This window comes from Oncorhynchus mykiss, chromosome 15, assembly GCF_013265735.2.
Source record: "Oncorhynchus mykiss isolate Arlee chromosome 15, USDA_OmykA_1.1, whole genome shotgun sequence".
Lineage (NCBI taxonomy): Eukaryota > Metazoa > Chordata > Actinopteri > Salmoniformes > Salmonidae > Oncorhynchus > Oncorhynchus mykiss.
Window position 1 is genome coordinate 10,445,486 of NC_048579.1, and position 14,111 is coordinate 10,459,596.

Sequence of the window (14,111 nt, forward strand, 5' to 3'; positions counted from 1 at the left end):
TCAAATGTCTGCCTGTCATTACAAACATACATGGGCTGTGAATGACATGAGCAGCAGAGTGGTGAAAACATGCTAATACGTCTTCCAGGGAATTTTTATTCATTCACTTTTGTCCAGTAACTTACATTTTTTTTTTAATCAATGAACTGGTCAGTCAAAAAAACAAGCGTACACCAATTAACCAAACACTTAGGCTATGAGTGATAGAATGAATTGAGCCACAGTATAGTGGTATGACGCTAAAGAGGACCAGGATGTTGACTTTATGGGCCTTTGCGCCGTGCCTTAAGTGATCTAGGGGAAGCAATGACTGTTCTGCTTCTCTACTCTACTGTTTGCTTGGTCTCCAGTTGGGGTCGAAGTGTTTGCGTAGCGGCTCCCAGCACTGGTAGTAACTCTTGTCCAGCCTCTGACACGTCTCCAGACCCCACTTAGTAACCGCCATGCTGAACGACGACTCAAACATGAAGGCCTGAGAGAGAGAGGGATGTTACTTGACGGCTCATATTTACAGTTTTATAATTTCATCACGTGTGTGTGCTCCCATATGTTACCATGGTCCCATCGGCCACCCTCTCTGGTTTGAGGAGAGCGGTGCTGCTCTTTTCGAAGCAGTCTCTGTCAGGGCCATGAGGGGTCATCATGCTGTGGAGAGTGCCCCCTCCTGGCTGGAAGCCCTCCTCCTTGGCCTCATAGTGGCCCTTGATCAGCCCCATGAACTCACTCATACAGTTCCCTGGAACACAGACAGGGGGAGCTCTAACACAGACACACACTACTACAAAATACATTACAGAGAGACCAGGGACAGGTTAGGGTAGTCCCTAGATGGCTATGCCAGAAAAGGACAAAGTTCTCAGTAACATCAGAACTGAAGACGAGCGAGTGCTTGAGATATTTGTTCTTAAAGTGTGTGTGTGGTCGTACTGTGGTAGTACGGGGGTCTGAAGGTGTGGTCGGCCACTCCCCAGCGCGGGGGGAAGATGACAAAGTCAGCCATGGCGACTCCTGGGCGAGAGGACTTGGCCGTCAACACTGTGAAGATGGAAGGATCCTGGTGCACAGATGGAGGAGAGGAAGGGTTAGGGGTGTGTGTCTATGCATGCTTATGTGTGTGTGTGAAGTTCTCACCGCATGATCGAAGGCCACACAGTTGATGACCATGAAGTTGTCCAGGTTGTATTTGTATGGAGTGTAGTTTCCATGCCACGCTACCACATTGAAGGGAGAGAAACTCTGCAAAACACACACACACACACACACACACACACACACACACACACACACACACACACACACACACACACACACACACACACACACACACACACACACACACACACACACACACACACACACACACACACACACACACACACACACACACACACACACACAGGAATATAATAATGTTAAACTGTACAGTAGGGGTGAGGCAGTCGTCAGCATCCCTACTGCACCTTGGAACTGGAGTTATAGTCATACCTCAAGTCAATTTTCATTTCTGGAAAGAGGGACCTTGATATTCAGAATTGAAAAACAGAAGTAGACCAGCATAAGGGAAAAAAAGAACCTGAGGATAAGGGCTGATTTGGAACGGTGGGCCTCCTCTCCTTCTCTACTATTCTTTTCATTCTCCCCATTCGCTGTGATCTTCAGCTCCAGGTATTTATGCAGTAATTGGTTTCACAATCAAACTTTCCCAAACTTTCAGGTCCCTCGGCTCGGAGAGAGATGGGGTGGAGAGAGAGACACGAAGACGGTGTAGAGATATTTCTTCATCTTGATTGTTAAAACCACAGCAATTTTATATAGCAGTTCTGATAATGTCACTGTGAAAGAGACATTCAATGGTAGTTCTAAAATCAATATTATTCATTACAGCTCAAGCCGTCTTCAGGGCTGACCCATGTACCCTCTCAAACGTGCGCAAGCACACACACGCACTCTCCCACAGACATACACCATAAATGAAATACTAACACACTCGTATGCAGTACAAACACACACAGTCACCATGCACCCAGGGGGTCGGAGTACCCCAAGGCAGGTAATCTCTTGGGCATTACAGTTCCTGTGATAACTCTGCCAGACTCGATTAAAAACGGAGTGAGAGAAGAAAAAAAAACACAACAAACATATTGGCCCAGTCAAGCAAATAATAAGTTAATTTGAGCAATTTCATCTCTCTGCAGGGGGACCAAACAGCAGGACGAGACGGAACACACACACACACACAGGTGGGGGAGAGAGAAGGTGCAAGCCCCAACACCCAGTACGAACCCAGAGATGACTAAGAGAAAGAGAGGTGGATGGAGAGAGAGAGAGAGGTTAATGAAAGAAAGAGGGGACCGGTGTATATCCCATGCTTCCACATGGCATTCGGAAAGTATTCAGATCTCATCACTTTTTACACATTTTGTTATTGTTACAGCCTTTTTCTAAAATTGATACAAATGTATGTTTTTCCTCATCAATCTACACATAATACCCCATAATGACAAAGCAAAAACTGTTTTTTAGAAATATTTGCAAATGTATTAAAACATTTTAAAACACCTCATTTACATAAGAATTCAGACCCTTTTCCTAGAGACTCGAAATTGAACTCGGGTGCATCCTGTTTACACTGATCATCCTTGAGATGTTTCTACAACTTGACTGGAGTCCACCTGTGAAACAGCATGCTTGGAGTTTGCCAAAAGGCACCTAAAGGACTCGCAGATCATGAGAAACAAGATTCTCTGATCTGATGAAACCAAGATTGAACTCTTTGGCCTGAATACCTAGCATCACATCTGCAGGAAGCCTGCCACCATCCCTACGTGAAGCATGGTGGTGGCAGCATCATGCTGTGGGGATGATTTTCAGCGGCAGGGACTGGGAGACGAGTCAGGAACGAGGGAAATATCAACAGAGCAAAGTACAGAGAAATCATTGATGAAAACTTACTCCAGACCACTCTGGACCTCAGATTGGTGTGAAGGTTCACCTTCCAACAGGACAAATGACCTTAAGCACACAGCCAAGACAACGTAGGAGTGGCTTCGGGACAAGTCTCTGAATGTCCTTGAGTGGCCCAGCCAGAGCCAGGACGAACATCTCTGGAGAGACCTGAAAGTAGCTGTGCAGCGATGCTCCCCATCCAACCTGACAGACCTTGAGAGAATCTGCAGAGAAGAATAGGAGAAAATACCCAAATAGAGGTGTGCAAAGCTTGTAGCATCATACCCAAGAAGACTGCCAAAGATGCTTCAATAAAGTAGGGTCTGAATATTTATGTAAATTAGATTTGTTTTTTATTTGTAATACATATGCAAACATTTCTAAAAACCTGTTTTTGCTTTGTCATTATGGGGTATTGTGTGTAGATTGATAAAAATCATTTTTTAAATCCATTTTAGAATAAGGCTGTAAGTTAATAAAATGTGGAAAAAGTGAAAGGGTCTGAATACTTCCTGAATACACTGTATCCCCTTACACAGGTGTTTCCACGGTTACCTCCCTCCCTAACACACACAAACACACTCACACACGCAGACACACCCTCCGTCCTCCCCTTCCCCGTCTTTAAAAATCCCCTCCTGTCAGACAAAATGAGTCGATCCAATTACCTGCTCGACAGGATGCTTTCAGAGCGGGGTGGGAAATCATTCCACGGTAAAATATGCTGAAATTAATTCTTAACTCGAGCAAGGTTTTCTCCCCTTCTGAAAAGACTGGTAGGTATCTGGCGGGAACTCCAGGACGTGTTAATCATAATTGGTTAAGGCTGGTAAGTGAGCCGAGACGGGAGCCTGCTGATCAGAACTGTCAGGCATTTTACATTTAATAATCGGTGAGGGCAGTTCAATGTTAACGTGCAGCTATTCTGGGAGTTGGGACGGCTAGATAGCTAATCGCCAACATTAGTGGCGTCCCATGTATATTTTACAAGCTGCTATCATGAATTATAGTGCTGTGTATTGTAATGTCTGTGACAGAACATGTACATATGAACCCAAAGACACACGTGTACTCACGTCGCGCACAGGTACACACCTGTTGGCTGGAGAACAGTTTGCCCTGATACTTGTTGATGACGGTGTAGCCTGTGGCCACCTCACGGTCCTCATACCACGCTACCGGAGTCAGGAAGTCCCTGGGATTGGCCAGTCCGTTGGCCCCTAGGAAGATGATAGGTTCACAAATGTTATAGCGTTGAAAGGTGGGAGGGTCAAGGTGTCACGTTGAGGAGGAATGGTGTCACACGCACCTATGGGTCCCAGGTCGGGAAGCTCAAAGTGGGCTCCGTACACCTCCAACACGTATCCTCTGGTCTCCCCGAACACATTCACACTGAAACGCATTCCTTGCTGCAGCACACAAGGGACATACCGATATATGCGAGGGGACAGGTGAAGGTTGACAGTTACAGGTTGAAAGTTACAGGTTGCAGGTGAAGGTTGACAGTTGCAGGTGCAGGTTGAAAGTTCAGGTGCAGGTTGAAAGTTCAGGTGAAGGTTGAAAGTTCAGGTGAAGGTTGAAAGTTGCAGGTTGACAGTTACAGGTTGCAGGTGAAAGTTGACAGTTGCAGGTTGACAGTTAAAGGTGAGGGTTGGCAGTTACAGGTTAGGGTTGCAGGTGAAGGTTGACAGTTACAGGTGAGGGTTGGCAGTTACAGGTGAGGATTGGCAGTTACAGGTGAGGATTGGTAGTTACAGGTGAGGATTGGTAGTTACAGGTTGACAGTTCAGGTGAATTTTGACAGTGGCAGGTTGAAAGTTGCAAGTTGACAGTTACAGGTTGACAGTTACAGGTGATGGTTGACATTACAGGGTGACAGTTACAGTTACAGGTTGACAGTTACAGGTGAGGGTTGACAGTTACAGGTGAGGGTTGACAGTTACAGGTGAGGGTTGACAGTGAGCGGGATTCATGTGAAGCATGGTTTTGTTGTTGAGAGCTGTCAAGATCGACAGGCTTAAGTTCTCTGGTGCTGCCGTCTCACCTGGATGACACAGATCTCGTTGGGTTCCACCATCATCTTCCCAAACTCTGTAGTGATCAGAATCTCCCCCTGCTGGGGCACTGAGAGAGAGAATGGGGGTGCTTACTTATTGCTTATTAACTTAACATGTGCACCTTTACTAAAAAAACTGCATATTTGACTGACCAATGAGGAAATCTCCATCTGAATTGTTGAAACACCTGAAAAGCAGAGACCACATAAAATTGTTGACATGGGGCTCAGAGTTGTAAAGCTCAATTATGGGAGAGATGATCACACACACACACACACACCTGTCAACCATGGAGGTGTTGCAGGTGAACATGTGGATGCCGATCCCATTGCGGGACTTGGTGTCTCCTGCTCCACATAGGGTGTGCAGACCCTATGATTGACAGATGGGAGAACCAATCAGACCCAGGAGAGATGACAAGCTATTCAGCAGAAACAGCTATTTTCTACCAAGTAAAACCAGAGGACTGAGTGAAGGAGGGATTATGTTTTACCGTCACAAAGTCCACTTTCTTCTCGGAGGATTTGGGGATGGTGAACGGCATCCATCGGAGCTACGAAAAGGAAATATTTTAAAATGTTGAGACTTAATTTCCCTTTTTATCTTCTCTCTTTCTCTCTCTTTCTCTCTGTACCTGGTTAGGGTCAGGTTCCACTTCGTCCCATTTCTCTGTTAGGTTCCCACAGTGCATTGCGGTGTAGGGCTTGTGGCGGACGGACGGCAGGATACGGTACAACCAGCTGTAGAATCGAGGAAAGAAAGTTAGCAAAGATAGTGTGTTCGTCTGTGTGCATGTCTATTAATAAATGCATAAAATTGCTTTGCTGTACACATCATCTGAGGACCATTGAAAGGAGGATACATTCCTGCCAATCACTAATAAATGACTGGATACCTCCTCTTATTGGTTGGCCGTGGGCAGGTGAAGGCGGAGCCAGAGAGTTGTTCAGCATAGAGGCCATAGGGACACACCTGAGGGTTGTTCTGGAGAGACACAACAGAGCTGGGTTCAACATCCCAGAGGGGGTAACGGAGGTGTTAGGGGTGTTTGCAGGGGCTAAAATGTAGGCTATACAGGTGTGTTTTAAGGGGTGGTGTTGTATAACAGGTGAGGTGTAGTGTGGAATGTCACCTGTCCCTCAGGTAAGGACCCTGGGCAGCGAGGGTCTTCAGAGGAGAACTCATTCCCAAACCCACTCAGGTACTGGAGGAGATTGAGAGAGAGACACTACTGTTGACAGTGATACTTTACATCTGCCTTCAGTATTACATTATATTATGAGATCATCATGTCTATGTTGTTGAGTCCTTATACACTGTACAAAAATATAAATGCAACAATTTAAAAGATTTTACTGAGTTACAGTTCATAAGGAAATCAGTCAATTTAAATCAAATAATTAGGCCCTAATCTATGGATCGCACATCTGCGAATACAGATATGCATCTGTTGTTCACAGATACCTTTAAAAAAAAAGTTGGGGAGTGGCTCAGAAAACCAGTCAGTATCTGGTGTGACCACCATTTGCCTCATGGGGCACGACACATCTCCTTCGCATAGAGTTGATCAGGCTGTTGATTGTGGCCTGTTGAATGTTGTCCCTCTCCTCAATGGCTGTGCGAAGTTCCTGGATATTGGCAGGAACTGGAGCACGCTGTCATATCTGTCGATCCAGAGCATCCCAAACATGCTCAATGGGTGACATGTCTGGTGAGTATGCAGGCCATGGAAGAACTGGGACATTCAGCTTCCAGGAATTGTGTTCAGATTCTAGCGACATAGGGCCGTGCATTATCATGCTGAAACATGAGGTGATGGAGGTGAATTAATGGCACGACAATGGGCCTCGTCACGGTATTTCATCATGGTATCTGTGCATTCAAATGGATCAAATGCAATTGTGTTTGTTTTCTGTAGCTAATGCCTGCCCATATTATAACCACACCGCCACCATGGGGCACTCTGTTCACAAAATTGACATAAGCAAACCGCTCGCTCACACGAAGCCATACCTACCATTTATTTATTTATTTTACCTTTATTTAACCAGGTAGGCAAGTTGAGAACAAGTTCTCATTTACAATTGCGACCTGGCCAAGATAAAGCAAAGCAGTTCGACAGATACAACAACACAGAGTTACACATGGAGTAAAACAAACATACAGTCAATAATAAAGTATAAACAAGTCTATATACAATGTGAGCAAATGAGGTGAGAAGGGAGGTAAAGGCAAAAAAGGCCTTGGTGGCAAGGTAAATACAATATAGCAAGTAAAACACTGGAATGGTAGTTTTGCAATGGAAGAATGTGCAAAGTAGAAATAAAAATAATGGGGTGCAAAGGAGCAAAATAAATAAATACATTAAATACAGTTGGGAAGAGGTAGTTGATAGGGCTAAATTATAGGTGGGCTATGTACAGGTGCAGTAATCTGTGAGCTGCTCTGACAGTTGGTGCTTAAAGCTAGTGAGGGAGATAAGTGTTTCCAGTTTCAGAGATTTTTGTAGTTCGTTCCAGTCATTGGCAGCAGAGAACTGGAAAGAGAGGCGGCCAAAGAAAGAATTGGTTTTGGGGGTGACTAGAGAGATATACCTGCTGGAGCGTGTGCTACAGTTGGGAGATGCTATGGTGACCAGCGAGCTGAGATAAGGGGGAACTTTACCTAGCAGGGTCTTGTAGATGACATGGAGCCAGTGGGTTTGGCGACGAGTATGAAGCGAGGGCCAGCCAATGAGAGCGTACAGGTCGCAATGGTGGGTAGTATATGGGGCTTTGGTGACAAAACGGATTGCACTGTGATAGACTGCATCCAATTTGTTGAGTAGGGTATTGGAGGCTATTTTGTAAATTACATCGCCAAAGTCGAGGATTGGTAGGATGGTCAGTTTTACAAGGGTATGTTTGGCAGCATGAGTGAAGGATGCTTTGTTGCGAAATAGGAAGCCAATTCTAGATTTAACTTTGGATTGGAGATGTTTGATATGGGTCTGGAAGGAGAGTTTACAGTCTAACCAGACACCTAAGTATTTGTAGTTGTCCACGTATTCTAAGTCAGAGCCGTCCAGAGTAGTGATGTTGGACAGGCGGGTAGGTGCAGGTAGCGATCGGTTGAAGAGCGTGCATTTAGTTTTACTTGTATTTAAGAGCAATTGGAGGCCACGGAAGGAGAGTTGTATGGCATTGAAGCTTGCCTGGAGGGTTGTTAACACAGTGTCCAAAGAAGGGCCGGAAGTATACAGAATGGTGTCGTCTGCGTAGAGGTGGATCAGAGACTCACCAGCAGCAAGAGCGACCTCATTGATGTATACAGAGAAGAGAGTCGGTCCAAGAATTGAACCCTGTGGCACCCCCATAGAGACTGCCAGAGGTCCGGACAACAGACCCTCCGATTTGACACACTGAACTCTATCAGAGAAGTAGTTGGTGAACCAGGCGAGGCAATCATTTGAGAAACCAAGGCTGTTGAGTCTGCCGATGAGGATGTGGTGATTGACAGAGTCGAAAGCCTTGGCCAGATCAATGAATACGGCTGCACAGTAATGTTTCTTATCGATGGCGGTTAAGATATCGTTTAGGACCTTGAGCGTGGCTGAGGTGCACCCATGACCAGCTCTGAAACCAGATTGCATAGCAGAGAAGGTATGGTGAGATTCAAAATGGTCGGTAATCTGTTTGTTGACTTGGCTTTCGAAGACCTTAGAAAGGCATGGTAGGATAGATATAGGTCTGTAGCAGTTTGGGTCAAGAGTGTCCCCCCCTTTGAAGAGGGGGATGACCGCAGCTGCTTTCCAATCTTTAGGAATCTCAGACGACACGAAAGAGAGGTTGAACAGGCTAGTAATAGGGGTGGCAACAATTTCGGCAGATAATTTTAGAAAGAAAGGGTTTTGCAGCTCTTTCAGAACATCAGCTGAATGGATTTGGGAGAAGGAGAAATGGGGAAGGCTTGGGCGAGTTGCTGTTGGGGGTGCAGTGCTGTTGACAGGGGTAGGAGTAGCCAGGTGGAAAGCATGGCCAGCAGTAGAAAAATGCTTATTGAAATTTTCAATTATGGTGGATTTATCAGTGGTGACAGTGTTTCCTATCTTCAGTGCAGTGGGCAGCTAGGAGGAGGTGTTCTTATTCTCCATGGACTTTACAGTGTCCCAGAACTTTTTTGAGTTAGTGTTACAAGAAGCAAATTTCTGCTTGAAAAAGCTAGCCTTGGCTTTTCTAACTGCCTGTGTATAATGGTTTCTAGCTTCCCTGAACAGCTGCATATCACGGGGGCTGTTCGATGCTAATGCAGAACGCCATAGGATGTTTTTGTGTTGGTTAAGGGCAGTCAGGTCTGGGGAGAACCAAGGGCTATATCTGTTCCTGGTTCTAAATTTCTTGAATGGGGCATGTTTATTTAAGATGGTTAGGAAGGCATTTTAAAAAAATATCCAGGCATCCTCTACTGACGGGATGAGGTCAATATCCTTCCAGGATACACCGGCCAGGTCGATTAGAAAGGCCTGCTCGCTGAAGTGTTTCAGGGAGCGTTTTACAGTGATGAGAGGAGGTCGTTTGACCGCTGACCCATTACGGATGCAGGCAATGAGGCAGTGATCGCTGAGATCTTGGTTGAAGACAGCAGAGGTGTATTTAGAGGGGAAGTTGGTTAGGATGATATCTATGAGGGTGCCCGTGTTTAAGGCTTTGGGGAGGTACCTGGTAGGTTCATTGATAATTTGTGTGAGATTGAGGGCATCAAGTTTAGATTGTAGGATGGCTGGGGTGTTAAGCATGTTCCAGTTTAGGTCGCCTAGCAGCACGAGCTCTGAAGATAGATGGGGGGCAATCAGTTCACATATGGTATCCAGAGCACAGCTGGGGGCAGAGGGTGGTCTATAGCAGGCGGCAACAGTGAGAGACTTGTTTTTAGAGAGGTGGATTTTTAAAAGTAGAAGTTCAAATTGTTTGGGTACAGACCTGGATAGTAGGACAGAACTCTGTAGGCTATCTTTGCAGTAGATTGCAACACCGCCCCCTTTGGCAGTTCTATCTTGTCTGAAAATGTTGTAGTTTGGAATTAAAATGTCAGAATTTTTGGTGGTCTTCCTAAGCCAGGATTCAGACACAGCTAGAACATCCGGGTTGGCAGAGTGTGCTAAAGCAGTGAAAAGAACAAACTTAGGGAGGAGGCTTCTAATGTTAACATGCATGAAACCAAGGCTATTACGGTTACAGAAGTCGTCAAAAGAGAGCGCCTGGGGAATAGGAGTGGAGCTAGGCACTGCAGGGCCTGGATTCACCTCTACATCGCCAGAGGAACATAGGAGGAGTAGAATAAGGGTGCGGCTAAAAGCAATAAGAATTGGTTGTCTAGAACGTCTGGAACAGAGAGTAAAAGGAGGTTTCTGGGGGCGATAAAATAGCATCAAGGTATAATGTACAGACAAAGGTAAGGTAGGATGTGAATACAGTGGAGGTAAACCTAGGTATTGAGTGATGAAGAGAGAGATATTGTCTCTAGAAACATCATTGAGACCAGGAGATGTCATTGCATGTGTGGGTGGTGGAACTAATAGGTTGGATAAGGTATAGTGAGCAGGACTAGAGGCTCTACAGTGAAATAAGCCGATAAACACTAACCAGAACAGCAATGGACAAGACATATTGACATTAAGGAGAGGCATGCTTGGTCCAGTGAGTGGAGAGGTTGGTTGAGGGTCACGGCGATTTAGACAGCTAGCCAGGCCAACCGGTAGCAAGCTAGCATAGGATGGAGTCTGTTGTTAGCCACCTCTTGCGTTCGGTCAGTAGATTAGTGGGGTTCCGTGTGGTAGAGGGGATTAATCCAAATCACACAACAACAAAAATAAGAACAATAGATATAGTTAGAGGCCCGAGAAGAAAACATAATAATAATAAAAATAAATAAATTGTCCGATTGTCTATTCAGATAGCAGCCGGTAAGACAGCTAACGGTTAGCGGGCCGCAGATGGGCGTTCAGGTAACGTCGCGACAGAGGAGCCAGCCGGATCTCATTCAGGTAGATAACGTCGGCAGTCCAGTTGTGAAGGCCCGGTGGGGCTCCGCGTAGGCAGTGAAACGGGTCCGGATAGGTGACTGCAGCCCAGGAGTGAATGATGGAACTCAGGAGTGATTGACGGAGCTGGCTAGCACCGGAACAATCGATGTTTGCTCCGGAATCGACGAAAGCCGACTGTCACACGGATAGCAGCTAGCTAGCTGTGAGATCCGGGTATGAATGTCCAGAGAGCAGTTGAAATCCAGGGACATGGAGAGAAAAATTGGTCCGGTATGTTCCGTTCCGAGCCGCGCCGTACAAAACTGGCGATAGATTTTCGATAGATTTTCGAGCTAAAGGATAGCTGATGACCACAAACCGTGGTTAGCTGAATACTAACGATTTGCCAGTAAAGAAGCTAACTAGCTTCTGGATTAGCTTCTGGGCTAGCTCCTGGCTAGCTTCTGGCTAGTTTCTGGCTAGCTTCTTGGAGTTTCTGGCTAGCTTCTTGGAGGATTACAGATCTGAGGTAAATAATACTTTTTTATAAATATAAATTGGTGAGGCTGGTTGCAGGAGAGTGTTTAGAAGATGAGTTGATGGAAAATAAAAATAAAATGTATGTGAAAAAAGTTGTAAATATATATATATATACAGGACACGACAAGACGAGGACAAAAGACGTCTGAACTGCTATGCGATCTTGGATCCATCTGCCTGGTACATTTGAAACCGGGATTACTCCATGAAGAGCTCACTTCTCCAGCTTGCAAGTGGCAATCGAAGGTGAACATTTTCCCACTGAAATTGATTTTGACGCTGAACTGCAGTCAGGTCAAGACCCTGGTGAGGACGAGGAGCAAGCAGATGAGCTTCCCTGAGATGGTTTCTGACAGTTTGGGCAGAAATTCTTCAGTTGTGCAAACCCACAGTCTCATCAGCTGTGCTGGTAGCTGGTCTCAGACGATCCCGCAAGTAAAAAAGATAGATGGATGGAGGTCTTGGGCTGGCGTGGTTACACGTGGTCTGCGGATGTGAGGCCGGTTGGACGTACTGACAAATTCTCTAAAACGATGTTGGAGGTGGCTTATGGTAGAGAAATTAACATTAGATTCTCTGGCAACTGCTCTGGTGGACATTCCTGCTGTCAGCATGCCAATTGCACGCTCCCTCAAAACTTGACACATCTGTGGCGTTGTGTGACAAAACTGCACATTATAAAATTGCCTTTTATTGTCCCCAGCACAAAGTGCACCTATGTAATGATCCTGCTGTTTAATCAGCATATTGATATGCCACACCTGTCAGGTGAATGGATTATCTAGGTGACTGGATAATCTTGGAGAATGAGAAACGCTCACTAACAGATGCAAACAAATGTGTGCACAGAATTTGAGAGAAATAAACTTTTTGTACTTTTGTACTATGATCTTGTATTTCAGCTCATGAAACCTGGGACCAACATTTTACATAACATGTAGCTTTTATGCTCAGAGTACTTGTGTCATCTGTTTGCATACTTGGCACACAATGCAAACCTACGTGACTTTTCTGATGTAGCCATGCAACGCCACAGCAGCACGACCCCGTTCTCTCTTTCTCCTCTCACAGTAGCCTACGCTTGGAACTTGGCGCACGCACAAAAACATTGTGCTGAGTCATCGCGGGTCCGCAAAAGCGCACGCGTCTTTTTGCAGTAATGCGCGTGCTCACGTGATTAAATTCATTGTATTGTAGTTTACTTGGTGTGGAAGAATGATGCCCAAATTCTCAATAAATGACAGTGGCTGAATGAAACATGAGTGGCACAATGGCTGTCAACTGATTACAGTGTTAACCGTGTTACCTCAGAACTCTGCGTTCCACAAGCCGCTAGGGAGCATCTGGGCAGCTGCTAAACGCAGCGCGCTGATTGGACATAAGGGAACGCCCCTTCAGCGCACCGCTTGACCGTGGCAGTAGGCTCCAGATTTATAAAACACAGTTTACTTATGCAAAACACAGTTTAGCCTTGCATTGCATATCATGAGATTTCGGACATTTGTTGATGCGATTGAAAGCTAAAAAAAATACTATATATATGCTTATCGTTCCCATATGTCAGCATTTCTTATGTTAAATTAAGAACAATTTATGAGAAATAACAGCCCTCTTCAAAAAAATAACCTGAATTTAGGTTCATCATAAATGGAGGTAATATTTACGGAAGTTGTTCCTCCTTAGTCCTTACCTTAAGCCCAGACATTGTGCTTCCTTATGAAACTGTCCTCCTGAAGAAAATACGTGTTTGAAGTCCAACACGCTGGTTAAAACGTAACTATTTCTCTCCAGTGCCTCAGTCTACGATACCTAACCAATACGCCACACAACCCCCACGTCCCGAGATGGAGAGAGTGAAAAAAACAGGAGAGGAGGGCTGGATTTATGCTTTTTCTCAATATGGCTTTAATTAAGACCAGACCGTTCCGTGACGCATTGGGGAGTTCTCTCTGGTAGAAAGGGGTGGATATGCATAGAAAATAGAGACTGAGGGGTGGAGAGGCTGAGCAAACAAGGACCAAAGTCACAGGGAAAGCAAATACAACCCCAAACCACCTTTTAGATCCAACATGGGTCCAATGGCCATGAGACGTGTAGTTTTACGTTCCATCCACATCCGGGCTATGGATGCACTGACTGCGCTGATGGTGATGCATGTAGAAATATAATGAATATAAGGAATTATATGGTGATGCACAACAGTGCACTGAAATTATAGAGATCTTATTCAATTACCATTCTACTTCCCAATGCTATGACTAAAACCAACGAGATGATGACTCCATTACTTAGCTGGCCATGTTGGAAAGGACAACAGTGGCAATATAGTCAGGCCTGCTGAGCATGTGGTACGTTTAAGCAATAAGGCCCAAGGGGGTGTGGTATATGGCCAATATACCATGGCTAAGGGCAGTTAGTATGCATGATGCAATGCAGAGTGCCTGGATTACAGCCCTTAGGTCATGGTATATTTGCCATATACCACACACCCTTGTGCCTTGTTGCTAATTATAAACTGGTTACCAATGTAAATAGAGCAGTAAAAATAAATGTTTTGTCATACTTGT

The 14,111-nt window shown here is 45.2% G+C and overlaps 1 protein-coding gene across 1 annotated transcript; it reads right to left on the reverse strand.

Annotated features, from left to right (window-relative positions):
* Positions 1 to 80: 80 nt before the first annotated feature.
* On the reverse strand, positions 81 to 13,598 carry LOC110489574 (homogentisate 1,2-dioxygenase). Its single transcript, XM_021562304.2, has 14 exons — positions 13,235 to 13,598; positions 6,136 to 6,207; positions 5,899 to 5,987; positions 5,638 to 5,743; positions 5,497 to 5,556; positions 5,284 to 5,375; positions 5,156 to 5,190; positions 4,991 to 5,070; positions 4,256 to 4,355; positions 4,042 to 4,166; positions 1,132 to 1,236; positions 928 to 1,054; positions 555 to 736; positions 81 to 472 (listed from the first exon to the last, which is right to left on the reverse strand). The coding sequence occupies exons 1-14, from the start codon at positions 13,247 to 13,249 to the stop codon at positions 329 to 331; spliced, it is 1,332 nt and encodes a 443-aa protein (XP_021417979.1). The 5' UTR covers positions 13,250 to 13,598; the 3' UTR covers positions 81 to 328.
* Positions 13,599 to 14,111: the final 513 nt, after the last annotated feature.

Excerpts from the sequence above, each read along its gene's own strand:
- LOC110489574 (XM_021562304.2), bottom strand. Across the intron at positions 5,376-5,496 it reads AGAAAGTGGACTTTGTGACG|GGTCTGCACACCCTATGTGG; the intron begins GTAAAACATAAT and ends TGTCAATCATAG. Across the intron at positions 737-927 it reads CAGACCCCCGTACTACCACA|GGAACTGTATGAGTGAGTTC; the intron begins GTACGACCACAC and ends TCTGTGTTCCAG.